We start from the raw sequence: 15,903 nt of genomic DNA on the forward strand, positions 1-15,903 counted from the left end.
CCTTTTAACTGATCCTACTGCTGAAACCCTACTGGTTCACGATAGCTTGTTGCCATGGTTGGGTAATGATGTCACACATTCTGCCCAGTGTCCATGCCAGAAAGTAAATGAGAATGACTTTTTTAATTACTTGGGGTTACTTAGCAATGCCCTGGAAGGCCTGATGTGAATTACAAGGAAGAAAACAAGATGCCCCCTTGTCCCTACCTGCACAGCATCTTTATGCCAGTGAAGAGATGCAGTAGAACACCAGAGTGAATTCTCTGCGGATTTGAAAGCAAGGTTCTATTACTGAAATTTACTTCGTTATTCAACAGATTTCAGCGGGCTGAAGATGAGCAGGAGGCTGGGTGAAGTGTGGCTTTAGGGCTCACACGTGAACTCCTTGGAAACTACATAACTATAGTTTCTGGACGAGGGAGTTTGTGTCTTTCCATCTATCGGTTACACTGACGGGAAAATGATTCCAAGCAGGGTACAGACATCACTGCATCAGGTAGTAAATGCCACGCTACTGCCTTCTCTCACACCACCTTTCAAATTAGGTTAGAACTGGCCTTTTGAGGTCGGCATCTGGAAGGCACAGAACAAGAGGGAATCTCTTGTAAATATACCCGAAAGGCTGCAGGAGCACCAACCCTGTCACTGCTCCCCAAACCTCGGCTTCTGCTCCCTCCTCCCCTCAAAGACAGTGGTGGTTGGAATCCGGGATCTTTCTCTCCTCTGAGGTGAGCCCATCCCGAAGCTGCCGGGGCGATCGGGATCCCCATGCCCGTGTTTTTGCCAGGTGTCCCTCTCTGTGAGGCAGCGCTGGCACGCCTCATCGCACAGGGCTCCGCGCTCGCTGCGCACACGCGTGCGGGGCTCGGCCGGGGTCGGGGCTGGCGGGCGGGGGGCAGCGGGGTCTCTGTGGGGCCGGGCCGGGCCGGCGGCGGCCGCGGGGTCCCCGCTCCGCCCGCGGGGCGCGGAGCAGCCGGGGCGGGGCTCGGGGCGCGCTACCTGCGCGGCCGCGGGGCCGGGCGAGGCGCGGCAGCGGCGGCGGCACCATGAGGGTTAACTTGGGCGCGCTCTCCCTCTTCGTGGCCCTGGTGGGACTTTCGAGCTTCATCTTCCTCGTGGTGGCCATCGCGACCGACTTCTGGTACATCATCGATGCCTCCAAGCTGGAGGCGTCCCGGAACGGCACGGACGCTCTCAGCTCGCACTCGGGGCTCTGGCGGACCTGCCGCGGTGAGAGGGGCGGGCGGCGGGCCCGGGCAGCGGAGCGCTCCGGCTGCGGGGGTCTGGGTGAGGGGATGCGGGGTCAGGCTGCGGGGATGCGGCTGCAGAGGTCTGGGTGCGGGGTCCGGCTGCAGGGGTCTGAGTGCGGGGATGCGGGGTCTGGGTGCGGGGATGCGGGGTCAGGCTGCGGGGATGCGGCTGCAGAGGTCTGGGTGCGGGGTCCGGCTGCAGGGGTCTGAGTGCGGGGATGCGGGGTCTGGGTGCGGGGTCCGGCTGCAGGGGTCTGAGTGCGGGGATGCGGGGTCTGGGTGCGGGGTCCGGCTGCAGGGGTCTGAGTGCGGGGATGCGGGGTCTGGGTGCGGGGTCCGGCTGCAGGGGTCTGAGTGCGGGGATGCGGGGTCTGGGTGCGGGGATGCGGGGTCTGGGTGCGGGGTCCGGCTGCAGGGGTCTGAGTGCGGGGATGCGGGGTCTGGGTGCGGGGATGCGGGGTCTGGGTGCGGGGTCCGGCTGCAGGGGTTTGGGTGCGGGGTCCGGCTGCAGGGATGCGGCTGCGGGGGTCTGGATGCGAGGTCCGGCTGCCGGGTCCGGCTGCAGGGGTCTGGGTGCGGGGTCCGGCAGGGTCCGGCTCGGGGGCAGCGCCGGCGGGCAGTGCCCGCTGTCCTCGCAGCTCCGGCTCTACGTGGTTCAAGGCAGGAGTGCTCCCCGGCCGTGCCCGGGACCCGTGGGCAGTGCCTTGTCAATACCTCCCGTGTCACTTGCCGGGGGAGACATAGGGAGAGCGAATTTTCTGCTCCTGTAACCTAATGTTACATTAACTTTTAATTCAAGCTAATCTAATAAACCTTAACCATTTAGAAGGAAGGAGATGTCTTTTCATTTGGCTCAGGGAATTAAGGGGCGAAAGTTCTGGGTTAAAGCCATTAAAATGATAAATAATAATAAATAGAAAGATAAACACCATATAGTTTATTTACATAAACAATACCATTAATTTAAATATAAGTATTATTATATATAATAATATTGGATTATTATAGTCCTATATATTAATACTTAGGATTTTCCCCATGTGGTTAATTTATATGCTAGGCACATAAGTTTAGGTTTTGATTTCACCATTAAAAGCCAGGAATAAGTAATGTTTGCCATAGGCAAGAAAGGATGTTGCTTCCAGAGGAGCAAGGAGAGGGAGCAGGTTACAGGGATTCTCCCTTTGCTGTACTCTGATCCCCATTGCAAGGAGCAGATGTTTCCCTGTTGACTCCAGCGGTCAGGCCCCATGGGAGCAGCTGATGCTGTGTACTGAAAATCCTCTCCTTTTCTTCTCTACCTAGGAATGGCTGTTCTAAAAGCTGCTAATATTAAATGAATTATATGTAAAAGATAACTATATATATATATATCAAAAAGATATTATAGTGTAATTTTTTCCTCATTGTTTTTCCCCTTTTTCTAATAGTGAGGAGTGAATGTTACCCTTTGATAAACCCCTTCTGGCATGAGAATGCGAACATCACTGATTCACACAGACAGCTTTTGTGTGAGTAGAGTTTATATTATTTTATATTTCCATCTACCCTTCCCTCCCTCCTTGGCCACTTACAAGGACTCATTTCTGATTCAGAGGGGGAACTCACTGAGACAGTGTTTTGACTCTGCTTCTGTACAATATCTGTCACTGCCTGTGGTCTTTAAGTGTGTTCACTGTTGAAATAACCATCTATTTGATGACAAGTTCAGCTAATTTCTTCCACAGGAGCAAGACCTTTCTGATGGCAATGGCACAGGAAGGTGTACAATTGTTAAAAATAAAAGGCAAAAGTGTTCTAAATCATCTCAAAGGAGTCTGATCACTGAAAATGTTTAAGAACACATTTAAACTAACCTTTAAGACAGCTACTTTCCTAGCCTTTCAGGATTCCTGGCACTGATAAAAGGCTTAAGTATGTGACAATTTAAGAAAATAAATCAGTGACTAAAAGCAGTGTGCAAAGTCTCTGAAGAACATCATGTTCAAAAACATTAAGCTTCTAATGTATTTACTTCTTTTTCTTTAGATTCATTTATCAATGCCAGAATGTTTTCAAAAAGTCCAAACTGAACATTTTCAAATACTTACAGGCATCTTCTAGAAGTTGATTTACCATCTTTACATCTTATATTCAGCACAGTCCTTTCCTCATACACCCTTGTGTATGGGCTTGCTTTTTAAAATTTTTTTGTTTACTCACCTCTTTTCCCTGGCTCTGTCTCCTCCTTGCACATGGAATATGTGCATCTGTGCTGTTTTTTAGCATGGAACTCTTTCCCTCAAAACCAGCCATTCCCTGGGCTCCAGAGAGGCTTAAAGTGGCTTCAGGTTCTTGGAGCAGCATCTCGTGATCCAGCTCCAGGTGCAGTGCCCGTGGCAAAGGAAGCCTGGGAGGTGCTGGTGCTGCTGGGACTGTGTCACAGCTGTACTGGGAAGGTAAAGTAGAAGTAAGATCCCAGAGGGCTACTGAAGCAGCCATTTAAACACATCAACAGGTTCAGGACTCACAGCCCAGGACGTCTCTCTGTGCTTTCAAATAGGAAGTGCCATTTCTTTAATCTTCCTTGCTCAAAACAGAGGGCTGTAGCTGCTTGATGATGCTGAAATCAGTGGAAGTGATTGCTGGATCACTTGAGCCTTTGAGGGGTCAGCATTAACTGAACCTGCCTGATCATGTTTTAGGTATCAGCACTTCCACTGTTATGTTGGTGATAGTCCAGCATTTCAGGATAAAATCATTGGCTTTTCAAAAGTTGTGTGCATATTTGCAGAAGGTACATCTGTTTTCTCGGGTGAGAGATTGCAGCTCTTCAGTGAAATAACAAAACAAAAACAAAAGCTCTTTTGGTTATAAAAATGATGTTGGCTTGGAAACAAAGGACGGCTCTTTGTGAGTCATGAAGTGTAAGAAAATGGTGGATATGAATAAAAATTGGATTAATAATTATGTTTACAGACTCTTCAGGGCCTTGGAGAATTTTTTTTTCTCTCCCTTTCACATCAAGTGCTATTTTTAGGTTCCTGGAAAAAGACTTCTGGTCTGCAAAGACACTTGCGTATTTTATTATAAACAGGCATAGTCTGCCTAAAAATGATGAGAGAAGAAATCAAAGACACTTCAATTGAAAGAGCCTGCTAGGTTTGTTTGGAATGCCCTACAAAGTTAGCTTTTTGATTTTTTTGCTCAGCTTCAATGCAGTTTCAGTGGGGTGAGGCTACAGATCCTCAGCAGTAGCAGCTGAACATAGAAACTACCATGTCAGTACTTCTTCCTTCTAGGAAATACAGATATTTCTAAGTGACATCTAGGTTCATCAGGTCCTGAGATATTACCTTCTACATCAGTCTTACTCTTATCTCTTAAATGTTTCTGACTGTGGCCACTGAATCATATTTAGGCAGATCATGGCAAACCATCTTCATCTACAACACATTTTAACAAGAATTTTAGAGGACAGTTCTGTGATCATGGATTGAAGTGTAGTTACAGCAGTTTCTTCATCTGCTGCTCTATGTGGCAAACAGCTAATTGCACAGCTTTAATTGGTTACTTCAAAAAAATTACATTTTTTATCTGTGTGTGCCTGTGAAGGTGTCTGTGAGCTACATTCTCGTGGGATTAATCTCTTTCCATCTAGCTGTACACACATATTTCTCACTGTTTGATTGGCATTGAATTTCATGAGCTCTGGCAAAGTCAAACACATTTCTTTCTGATTATTCCTAAAAAGACCTTAAAGGACTGTCTACTAAAGTAGGCACTTAGGTAACACATTGGTCACATCTCTCACTCTTCAGAGTTTGAATGCAGCTCCTGGCATGTCTTAACTGACACAACTGCCAAAGAGATGGGAGGAAATCTGTATGTGAGTGCAAAGAGCTGGGTCTAAGTGGAAACAAAAGTGCTGGCCACTGCCAGAAGACAAACTCATCACTAGAGAATGAAAAGCCTTCATGGTCCCTTCCTCCACATTTCCAATATCTCCCCTATTCATCCCAGCAGATTCCCTTTAGACTTACTGTGTACTTCAAATTGAGCTTCAAATTAAAATAATTGGGTGCACAAGTTAAAATCCTGTGCTAGCAGCAATATTGCCCAGGCAATCAACCTAAGGCTTGATGTATTTTCACATCACAGGAGTACTCTTGAGCTGCTCCTCTAATGGATTAGACACAAACTCTCCTCTACATTGGCCTTCCATTTCTTCTCTCACCACTCCCCCCAGCTGAACATGCAGTGTATACCCTCTCTGCCCCTCAAACCCACCATGGATCAAATATTTCCCTATTACAGATTACATTATGGCCTGGTTACTTATTTGTTTAAAACATCAGCCACATCTAAAGAAAAATATCTCTTGACTGCCTACCACTAGCTTTTCTGAAAGTTCTGCGTTAGAATTCTTTTTCACTGGAGATGGATACTTTCCTCTGGCCCAAACAGGATTAAAATGAAAGTGTCACTTTTTGTAATTTAGACAGTAATTAGAGTCTCTTGGTGACTACTAGGTTTAAAGATAGCCCTCTGAAAGTCCCCCTTAGAATTGAAATCTGCCAGCAAAGACGCCCCTGATATTTTGCCTTGCTGTGTGTTCTCCTGTGCCAGCTATGGGAGACAATCAGCAAGAGCAACATTTTTCATGGTGAACTGGATCCATCTCTCACTAAATGACAAAATAAGGATGCCACTGACTTCAAAGGAAGCTGCATCAGGGGTTCGGAGCAGCTTCGGAATTTTCCAGTAGCAGAAATGTAACATCCAAAATCAGATCTAGATGTTGAGGATCACACACAGAGAGAGGGCAACTGGTGAGTAGAATAAATGGCAGTGCTTAGTCAGCTGAAACCTTTCCCCCAAGAGTTTCAGCTTTGTAAAATAATTTCTTAAGAGAAAAAACAAATGAACAAACAAATAAAACCCAAACACCACTACCATCAACAACAACAACAAAACAACAAACAAGAAACCTTGACATGTTACACTAGGGAAAAATTGCTCTTAGATATTTTTGTCATATAAATATTTTCTGTTTACCGAAGTCTATATAGTTAGTAATGAGTAAATACCAGAACAGATTTAGCTGAAGACAGCACCAGTGTAATCCTTGCATAATGAAAAATATTGTAAATACTTGGATCGCATCTTTGCACTTGAGCTGCTGCAGGGTCCCACCAGCACTGCAGAGCTGGGGCTGGAGTTATGAAAAATAATGTGAGAGGAACTGGAGGAACTGCTGTTCTTTCTTACTGTCTGTGTGACACACAAACCATCTGCACAAGGTAAGATTAAGCCTTGGACAATCCTGATTTTTTGTCAGTGACTTGACCAGCATGGCAAGTGATTTATTTCCTTTTACAGGTCCATTTTTAGTGCTCTCCTCTATTCCTGAAATGAGTACTTAATGGATGTGGTTTGCACTCATTGTTTGTCCTGTTATAAAAGCAAGACTGGAGTGTGCAGCTGTCCATGGACAACTGCTTAAAGTATTCTCCCCAGAGTATTTTATTTTTTTCTTATTTAGACACGAATGTAACCAGAACCATGAGGCTGCAGAAAAGTTTGTGCTTCCTGCAGGGAATAATCTTTGCAGCAGAGGCAGCTACTGATACCTCAGTGGTTCTAATGTAACAGCTGCCTTGGTTTCTTCCTCGACAAATCAGTTTAAAAGTACAGATAAACTTGTCTGGATTTCCTTACAGCATGTAGACCCTGTAACAGTCACTAACCAGCTGCTTTCACTTCACCCTGCTCTTCATGGTCCTGCTTCATTTTTATTGAGTTAGCTTATAATGTTATAAAGAATGCCCTATTCTTTGGCCACCCCGACACTTTTTCTTGGGGGATTTACAGTTCTTTGCAAATTTTCTTTTGGTTTTAAGCTATCAGAAGGAAACAGCTGGCGCTAGAGCAAGGGCCATTTTAGAGGCCAAGTGTAACAAGACCCAAATGATGCACACAGAAGTTCTGGCTTAATTGATCTGGTAGGTGTGTTCCTGTTCCTTCAGAGAGGTGCCAGTGAACATCTGCTTCAGTATTTACAGTAGCTGTTACAGTAAATATATACAGAAATCTTAGATAACTTCAGCACCACTGCAGCTGAGGCCTAACAAGTGACAACTTCTGATGAATGTTCTCATTTTCAGATTCATTGGTACCACAGCAGCAGAATGTGAACCATGGTGCATTGCTCACGTTCATCATTCTACCCATTCCTGCTACCGAGGTTTTTTGTCAGTGCCACCTGCTCCAAGTCTAGCATCATTTTATTTCTGCTATCTGCAATTGGTCTTCCCGTTTAGCTCAGAGATTTTTTGGGAAAAGCACCAAACCAAAACATGTAACACACAGACCAGAGCCTGGCTAATCATCCTGGAGAACCCTAACCCTCTGAGCAATCATCCTCCATCACCTTTTCTCTGTTGAACAGGACAAAATGCAGGCCTTCGTGTCCCTGGGGCCCAAGCCCAGAAGACTTACATTTAGCCACAGAGGAGTTCTTTCAGTCGTTCATGGTTTTTAAAGTTGTTTCCTTCCTTTCTTCCTAGCAAGCAGGTCAGAATTTCTCTGTGCACTGTTTCTTCCTGGCTTTGCCAAGTCCTTCTAGAAGAGCCCCATTGGTTTTATCAACTGCCAGGAGTCTGTTTCAGCTGGAGGCCTTTGTCCTTCTAACTGGCTATTTAGTTACTGCTGGGTAAGACAAACACGTCCTTAATTAAGCTCTTCTGCGCTGCTGCTATTTGGAGTATTTCTGATGAGGCGACTATTACAGATTTCTAGGCACTATTTGCTATTGTAAGCTGTGCAAACAAATCCAAAGTTAGTTTGAAGCAATTAAGCTCCAGGATGTTAACAGGAGATGATTAACGAAACTGCTGGGCTTGCACTTGGTTACTTCTGACACCGCTCAGTGTTTCTATTTCATTCTACAGATTTCTCTCACAAACAACTCATCAACAACTGTGTTGGGTGGTAATTTAGAAATGCCTGCCAAATTCTCAGATCTGGACACACACTGCAGATGTCATTGTTACAGATATTTGGCCAGACCTCTAGTAAAAGAGCTTTGGCTAGATAATGCAAACCCTCATTCACTCAGATTAAACTACTTCATTCTTTTTTGCTTCAGAAAAAAGGGAGTGTTTTTTGAAAATGTATGAGTTTGTTTCAGTGTTTCCAAGATTAAACCATTGGATCTTTCATGTTGGACTAACAGGGAACTCAGGTGTTGAGAAACTGATGTGGGAAACTGAATTCTGTTTTACAAGAAAGTACACATGCCTCTTCTTGTGCAAAATGCTTAGGGTTTTTTTTTCCAATACTAGATTAATTTCATCAATATGAAGACAGTTATATGTTTAATACATAATGCATAAATGTGTATTTCAACAGAAACTAAAAAACCACTAAAATGACTGCAAAATTAATGTTTTAACTTCTTTCACAGATGATTATTGAAGACAGAAACACAGTAAAGATATTTTAAGTCATGTTCTTCTATAAACTAATTATATTTCTCTAATCAAGGAATATAATGGCATAATATCATATGCCAGATGGCATGAATTCAGATTCCTGAGTGGTTTCCATGGCAGCATTTTAGAGTAAGTTTCCCAGGCAGTTGCAGATTTCATAGTGCAGATGAGTAGTAGGTATTGAACTAGAACACTGGACATTATAAAAGTGCTATTTAACCAAATATGATTCTCTAAATATTTGATTTTTAAAAAGCTGCATGATTAATGAGGAGTGTGATCTCAGCTGTGTGCAGGAAAAGTAAGGCTCTGTCACAGTGGGGTTTGTGGGTTTCAGCTGAGCTATCCCTAAACCCTATATTTTCACTGAAGGGGGCATAAAAATCAGAGTTATTCTGCTATTGCAACTGTCACAGATCATTAATGTAATCTAGCACACTCCCAAGAATGCTCTGGTATGGTTTTCTTTTCCTTTTGCTCCACAAGGTTCCATTCAGAGCTGTGTTTTGCTCACCCACATGTGTCCTGGCTCAGGTTGCAGTCGCTGAAATTACACCATGACAAGAAGTCAAAGAAATGGCAAGTTAGTGTTGCTGAGGTGGAGTTTGTCAGCAGTAACTTGGGCTAGTGAGGGACACCTGGAAAATCACAAGGCAGAGAGCCAGCCATGAGCTTGTTTATGTTTGTTCTCTCTCAGCAAGGCCAGGTCTGAGGACAAAGTTGCACCATTCTTACATTCATACTTTTAAAATGTTAATTGCATCCTCCCAAGATTTTATCCTCCCAAGGCTTGTTCACCTTTTACAGGCAAGACCAAATCTAAGAGGACACATGGGTGTCAGAATGGTGGGGAATAACCAAAACCAGACTGAATAACCCTCAGCAAGCTCAAATGTGGCTGAAGACCACATTCATGTTGCTGCTGCCTCTCTAGAATATGAGAACTGAATTGGGGGCCCAATCTCTATTCTGTCACATCGTGTTCCATCACACCCCCAGCAACCACTTCTAATACATAAAACTTCTGAACTGAGTTCCATGGCTCGTTCTCATCTTGGAATCCGACTAAGATTTTCAGGCAGTTTTGACATACTGGTTTGTTCCCAGTAAGCTGAAGATTTTTCTGGCTGTTAGTATTGAGAATTGCTTTAGGTCTGTGTTTCTTAGCCAGGAACAGCAGCTGTGGCCAGTTTTGCTGAAGGAAGGCCCAGGGAGTGTCCTCAGCTTTAGAATCAAAGAGGGAAAGTGCTCTCTTCAATGAAGAATGCTGAATTCATGGTTTCTGAGCATCAGCTGCTCCTGATGTGGGCATATGTGGGGTTGAATATGAAACTATAATACAGTGCAAATGAGCAGAAATAAAAGAACAATAGGGTCGCCTCCCAAAACTTTGTCATTTGCCACTTTTTTTTTTTGTGAGCATGTTCTGTGCTACACAAAACAAATAATTATGTCTGGAAACCACATTCTGCTCAAGTAGAGACATTAACAATGTCTCCCTTGATGGCATGCAGACCCTTCCTAACCTTCCAGGCTTCTGGAACTGAACAGAGATATGTACACAATTGTGTCTAGATCTTTATAACTCTGCTGAAGAGGATAAGCTGGATCCTTAGCCAGTGGCAGGTGGAGTATCTCCAATTCAGTGGGCAGTTAGAGTGACTTGAAAACATTGATCACTTGATCACACATGAGCTGCGATCTCTTAAGTGACTCCCTTTCCTTGGGAACAGCTAATGGTGTATTGTGGTTCCTCTGTAAAATTAAATGAGACACTGAAGCCTTGACCTGTTCAGATTTTAGATTTTACATTTTGTTTTGTCACTTACTCTGCACTTTACTCTGGTATGAAGCAAATTGATACTGGAACTACTTTTTTTGGTTGTTATTCTAAAAAAAGCCTGGGTTGAATGTTGTGAACAGAGTGCATGAGAGGGAACAATGATACAATAATGGTTTATGATGGAAAAAACATTGTGATATGAAAAAATACCTAGCAACCCTCTGTTTACACAGCTATTAAAGTATTATAGACATCAAGAAAGACTAATGTAAAACATTTAGCATGGGAGGAAGCAGGCAGGATAGGTTAATGCACTTAGTGAAGCTGCTGTAGAAAACAATGACAGAATCAGAGCTGGATGGGAAAATTTCCCTCTAGTTGATGGTCAGCTGCAACAAAGGAAAAGGTCAACAGTATGCTACATCAGTGCAGGAGAGGACATGTGACAGAAGAGAAGCCTTTAATCAAAGCATGGCTGGATCTCACCTCCCGAACAGAACAGTGTGGCTCAGATAACAGGGCTACTTTTTATTAAGGTTGCCAGTGCCTACCTGGTATTCAGTGCATCACCTGATATCCAGCTGGCTCAGTAGCTGAGAAGAGTTTAATTGCTCATATTTATCTGTGTAGACATATCCTTTATATCTGTGGTCTCTGTTTGAAACACAGGCTGTGACCCTGTGAGGGCTTGTTCTGTTTGTTACATTTTCCTCCATAGCATGTATTTGTCTTGCTGACTTACACTGAAAACCCAAGGGGTTCTCCAATTTCTTGTTTGTGCAGCACAAAATGAGGCTTTGATCCTGATCAGAGTCTCTGCACTTAATAATTATTAGTACATCCACTGACACCATAATAAAATATTACAATATTAACGTTCTTCATTTTTCTTCAGACATGCATGGAACATTTGTCATCCTGATGCCCCTCAGTCTGATCCTGATGATTTTTGGAGGAATGACTGGATTCATCAGTATTCTTGCCAGGGCCTACCTACTGCTCCTAATGACGGGACTGCTTTTCCTTTTTGGAGGTACTAAATCAAACTCCTGGCCTGTTTTAGATGACAAGAGATTATATCTGGGAAACATCACTTTGTTTCCCAGGGAATGAAAGCCAAGCAGGAATTTGCTTTCAGAATAGTGCTGGTGTTCATTCACCTGGTGTCTGATCGGGTCCCAATTCTGGACTAGAGCTGCTCAGGAAAGGCAAATATCCCTCCTTGTGGAGCGAGGCACCCTTTGAACAATCTGTGTTTGCTCCGCCCATTAACACAAAAGATTTAATAACTTCTCAGCGTGGTGCACAAATTCTTTACAGACAAGGTAATGGAGTGATGGAAAAGTGACCTTGGAATTACTAAACCATAGGGTTGCACAGTTTTTGCAACTATTAAGCAAACTGATGTTTTTAAAAAGGCATTTGATTGAGTTCCTGAAAAGGGTCTTGTTAGGCATTCCTGGGGTAGCTTCACTGCTAGTTTAGATCTAGAGCAGTGTCCCCAAACTGTGGATCACAAAAGGAAACCCCAAAAAGTTATTTTAGTTGGAGTGTAAGATTTCAATTTGAAGCTAGTAAGATTCTTTACACTTCTTTTTATTTTTTCTTTTTTGCTGTATCCAAACCCACCATGTTTTAGAAAGTAATTTATGAATTCAAAAACCTGAAAACATTCTGTCAAAGTAGGAAAACTGTGTTTAAATCTGCATTTTCTATTCCAAACAGATTTTCAGTACTGTTTCACAATGTAACTTAAAGCAGAAATTTTTCCCAACAGAAAAAGGGATCCTCAGAATTGGCTCTCATCAACTGCTCATACAGCCCTATTTTTAAGAAGAAAATGCTGAGGGATTGCTGAAAGCGAATGCTGCTGTCTCAAAGTCTAGTCTGAAATGCTCTTACACAGACCAGCCATCCCCCATTCCGATTGTCTTCTAAAAAGAAGAGCAAGTTCTGATTCCTCAGAACAGCAGAAAGCTGTATTCACTGAAAAGGCTGGTGGAAAACTACTCCAAATAGTCAGTGAAAAATGAAAAGCTGTGAAGTGCCAAGCATGATTATCCCACTGAGGAGTGGAGCACTGGGCCTTTCTAAGCCATTTGGGGCTGCAAAGAGGGAAAGGAAACACGAAGACAGGGTTGGGAGAGGGGTGCTTGAGGATGTTCTGGGGATGCAGCTGGTGCAGTTTCCCGGGAGAACATGAACAGACTGCAGGGTGGCCTTTGCCTGAGACCAGCCCCCATCCTGAATCTCAGTACTGAAAACAGAGATGCACACACAGTACATATCTGTAAAATATAGGACCCCATTTTTATTGTGGGAGGCTTGCTGTCAGACATTCAGTATTTAACAGTGGGAACATTGTCCTCAGTGGACACAAATAACCCTGCCTTTACTTCCCTCTCACCCTCATTCCCCAAGAAACCAACCTCAGCTAGATTTCAAAGATGATAATCTGTGAATCTGGCCTGGCTAGAATAGGAAGGAGTGGCAAAGAGGCCCTAAGACATATCCAATTGATTGGTTTTAATTCCTTCAGTGGCTGCTAAGTAGCTGAACTTGTTTCTCTTTTCAGCTCTCGTTACCCTTACAGGGATCAGTGTCTATATTGCATATTCAGCTGCTGCTTTCCAAGAAGCTGTTTGCCTCCTGAGGAGCAAGGATCTCCTGGTGGAAGTCGATATCAGGTTTGGCTGGTCCCTGGCACTGGTCTGGATCTCCTTTGTGGCTGAAGTACTCACTGGGGCCGTGTTCCTCCTGGCAGCAAGAATCGTGGGTCTGAAACGGCAGCGTGAACAGGCTTTGTGAGCAACAGGTGCCTTTGCCCTGCAGAGCCTGATAATTCGGATTATTTGGTCCATCTGGTCGCTAGGGGTCATAAGAGTGGCAAGGCTTGTCAGCTGTTGTAAGCCTTTTTCCTCACTGGTGGCTGTAAAACACAAAGATTCTGGTAAATCAGTTAAACATTCCAGGTGGTGTCAATTAGGAAGCCCTTGTGTCCTTAGAAGAAAGTGCATTGCAGTGTATTTCCAGAATCATTTCAGCTGGCAGCTCATCAGACATCTCCATTCATTGCTTAGAACACGGCAGATTTCTTGCTTTCTTTTCTCTTCTCTGCTGTCTCAGCAAAGCGCCTCAGAGTATCTTGCAGGCCAGATTTTGGGTTCTCCTGAGAGTTCTGAGAAGGATGTGGACCTGCTGAAGGGAATCCAGAGGAGGCCATGAAGATTCTCAGAGGACTCAGCAGCTCTGCTCTGGAGATGGACTGAGAGAGCTGGGGCTGTTCAGCCTGGAGAAAAGAGGCTCTGGGGAGACCTTAAAGCTCCTCCCAACACCTAAAGGGGCTCCAGGAGAGCTGGAGAGGGTTGGACAGGGACCCAGTGGCTGGAACTGGATGATATTTCACATCCTTTCCAACCCAAACTATTCCAGGGTCCTGCAACCCAGCAGAGGGCAGTGACTGTGATGCTGAAGCCCTCGAGTGCAGTGCAATGGTGAGTGCACTGCAGGAGAAAAGTACAGCTGTTTTCCAGATGTTTCAACTAACTGCTGGGGACAGCCCCAATCTCTCAGTGATCAGGCTACATACTTCTCTCTTCTTCTTCAATTCTGCAATGCAGAAGGTGTATCTGATGCACCTTCCAGTTTTTACTTTGCAGTTTTGATGATGCTTTTTTCATGAGGTTTGTGCACAGGTTTTGTGCTAGAATATGTTTATCTTGAGCTGAAACTGCTGAGTGAACTGAACATGCAGTGCACGTAAATTTCATTTTGGGTGTCAAGCAATCTGGTTTTTCCTCTGGGTGTAGCATTTAAGAGAATATTTACTTCAGTGCCCACTGAAATGACTGAAGAAATTTTCCCCTGACTGCTGTGCTGAATAGATACTTGAATGTGTTAACAGCTGCACTCCATTTCTGTTAGATCATGTATTTCTGGAGGCCCTCGGCACACTGCAGTTCAGGACTGTGACTCAGGAGCTGTGTCAGGCACTCTCTGGCATTGGGCAAGTCCCTTGTATGTTCTCCAGCAGCACAAATGGCATCATTCACCTACCTCTGTTAAACACCAGAACAATTTTATCTGTGTGTCCTGTGTTAAAGATCGCACATTCACTCTTACCGAGCTCAGCTCTAATCTTAGTCCCAAAGTACCAATTCTTTTATGAAAAAATACTGGCAGGGAGCTTCTGAGAGCTGACAATCTTTGGAGATGGGGAGCATTTTAGTGCCATGCTGTGAATGGAGAACTGAGCCAGAAAACTTGTCCAAGGTCACATGAAACCAGAGTTTCTGAATCCTGGGCTAAGGCCTTACATGTGAAATCTTGCTCATTATCAGAATGAAATAAGGCTCAAAATCTTGAATGGACTGAGCAGTAGAAATTCTGTGACTAGCCAGTATAATTTTGTAATTCTTCGTTGTTCCCACATTGGTTTTCAGGTATTTTCCATGTTGCCTTATGTTGGGACCATGTAATTGAGTCATTTTACAAGTTAAAGCATACCAAATCAGCTCAATAAAAAGTGTAACAAAAAAATCCTTTGTAGTCAAAATTCCATGTGCTTAAGTGAATTATGTAAAATGTAATTCTCTGTTTTGGTGCTGGTGAAACTATTTATAATGCAATTTGTATGATGTTACTCAGACATTACTGTAAGCTGTAACAGTAAAATATCATCTGAGTTATTTTTTGAATCTTTATTACAGATGTTATTTTAAAGTGGTTTTGAATGTAGTAAAATTAAATAAAATGACTTCTCAGAGTGGTATTTACCAAGACATGAAAGGACTAAGATATTTATTTTTTATTTAACTTTTTCTGCACATTTATTCTACTGTTTTTATGATGCTTTTGAAGTGCCTGTGTCACATGTGGTAGGTATTTAAAAGATACTTACCCAGCTACAATATAAAATACTCAAGTGATCAAATCTAATTAGAAAGCCAATGAATCTATTATTGAATTAGAGCAATTCTCATTTCCATGGCTCTCCTAAATTTCTCATTCTGGCTTCCTATAATATCTGGCACAACGGTAATAAAGATCATCTTCTGCTCCTGAACGTTTGCATAACCCCTGAATTTATCTGAAATTCCTTCTGAATACAAAGAACAAAAGATGGTTTGGAATAGTCAAGTTAGCATTGAACATTTTGAAACATTATACTAGGAAGAGAAAACATCCAAGAAAGGACTTTATGTAATTTGAGACAAATGACTGTATCAGCTTCTTCCTCTTACTGAAATTAATGTTTATTTAATACCATATTCTTTGCTGTGTTTTCCCCCAAATACTTTACTGAGATGAGGACACTGAGTGTTCCCATTACTTTCTGGTGAATTGTAAACTCATTGGTAATTGACCACATTGAAAGTGAAGAAAAACAGATGCA

The 15,903-nt window shown here is 43.4% G+C and overlaps 1 protein-coding gene across 3 annotated transcripts; it reads left to right on the forward strand.

Moving 5' to 3' along the window:
- The first annotated feature begins 1,001 nt into the window (after positions 1 to 1,001).
- Positions 1,002 to 13,765, forward strand: TMEM114 (transmembrane protein 114). 3 transcript variants are annotated; one of them, XM_032126110.1, is made up of 5 exons: positions 1,002 to 1,230; positions 2,681 to 2,761; positions 11,404 to 11,541; positions 13,084 to 13,323; positions 13,635 to 13,765. In XM_032126110.1, the coding sequence occupies exons 1-4, from the start codon at positions 1,047 to 1,049 to the stop codon at positions 13,314 to 13,316; spliced, it is 636 nt and encodes a 211-aa protein (XP_031982001.1). In that variant the 5' UTR covers positions 1,002 to 1,046; the 3' UTR covers positions 13,317 to 13,323; positions 13,635 to 13,765. The 3 variants fall into 3 exon arrangements, with proteins under 3 accessions (XP_031982001.1, XP_031982002.1, XP_031982000.1); XM_032126109.1 differs by having other exon boundaries at positions 1,004 to 1,230; positions 13,084 to 13,765; XM_032126111.1 differs by lacking the exons at positions 11,404 to 11,541; positions 13,084 to 13,323; positions 13,635 to 13,765 and adding an exon at positions 7,799 to 11,397.
- Positions 13,766 to 15,903: the final 2,138 nt, after the last annotated feature.

The sequence above is a fragment of the Corvus moneduloides genome, chromosome 16 (assembly GCF_009650955.1).
Source record: "Corvus moneduloides isolate bCorMon1 chromosome 16, bCorMon1.pri, whole genome shotgun sequence".
NCBI lineage: Eukaryota > Metazoa > Chordata > Aves > Passeriformes > Corvidae > Corvus > Corvus moneduloides.

Coding starts and splice junctions, on each gene's coding strand:
- TMEM114 (XM_032126110.1), top strand. CDS start 1,047: ATGAGGGTTAACTTGGGCGCGCTCTCCCTCTTCGTGGCCCTGGTGGGA. Junction 1,231..2,680: donor GCTCTGGCGGACCTGCCGCG/GTGAGAGGGGCG, acceptor TTTTTCTAATAG/TGAGGAGTGAATGTTACCCT. Junction 2,762..11,403: donor TTCACACAGACAGCTTTTGT/GTGAGTAGAGTT, acceptor ATTTTTCTTCAG/ACATGCATGGAACATTTGTC.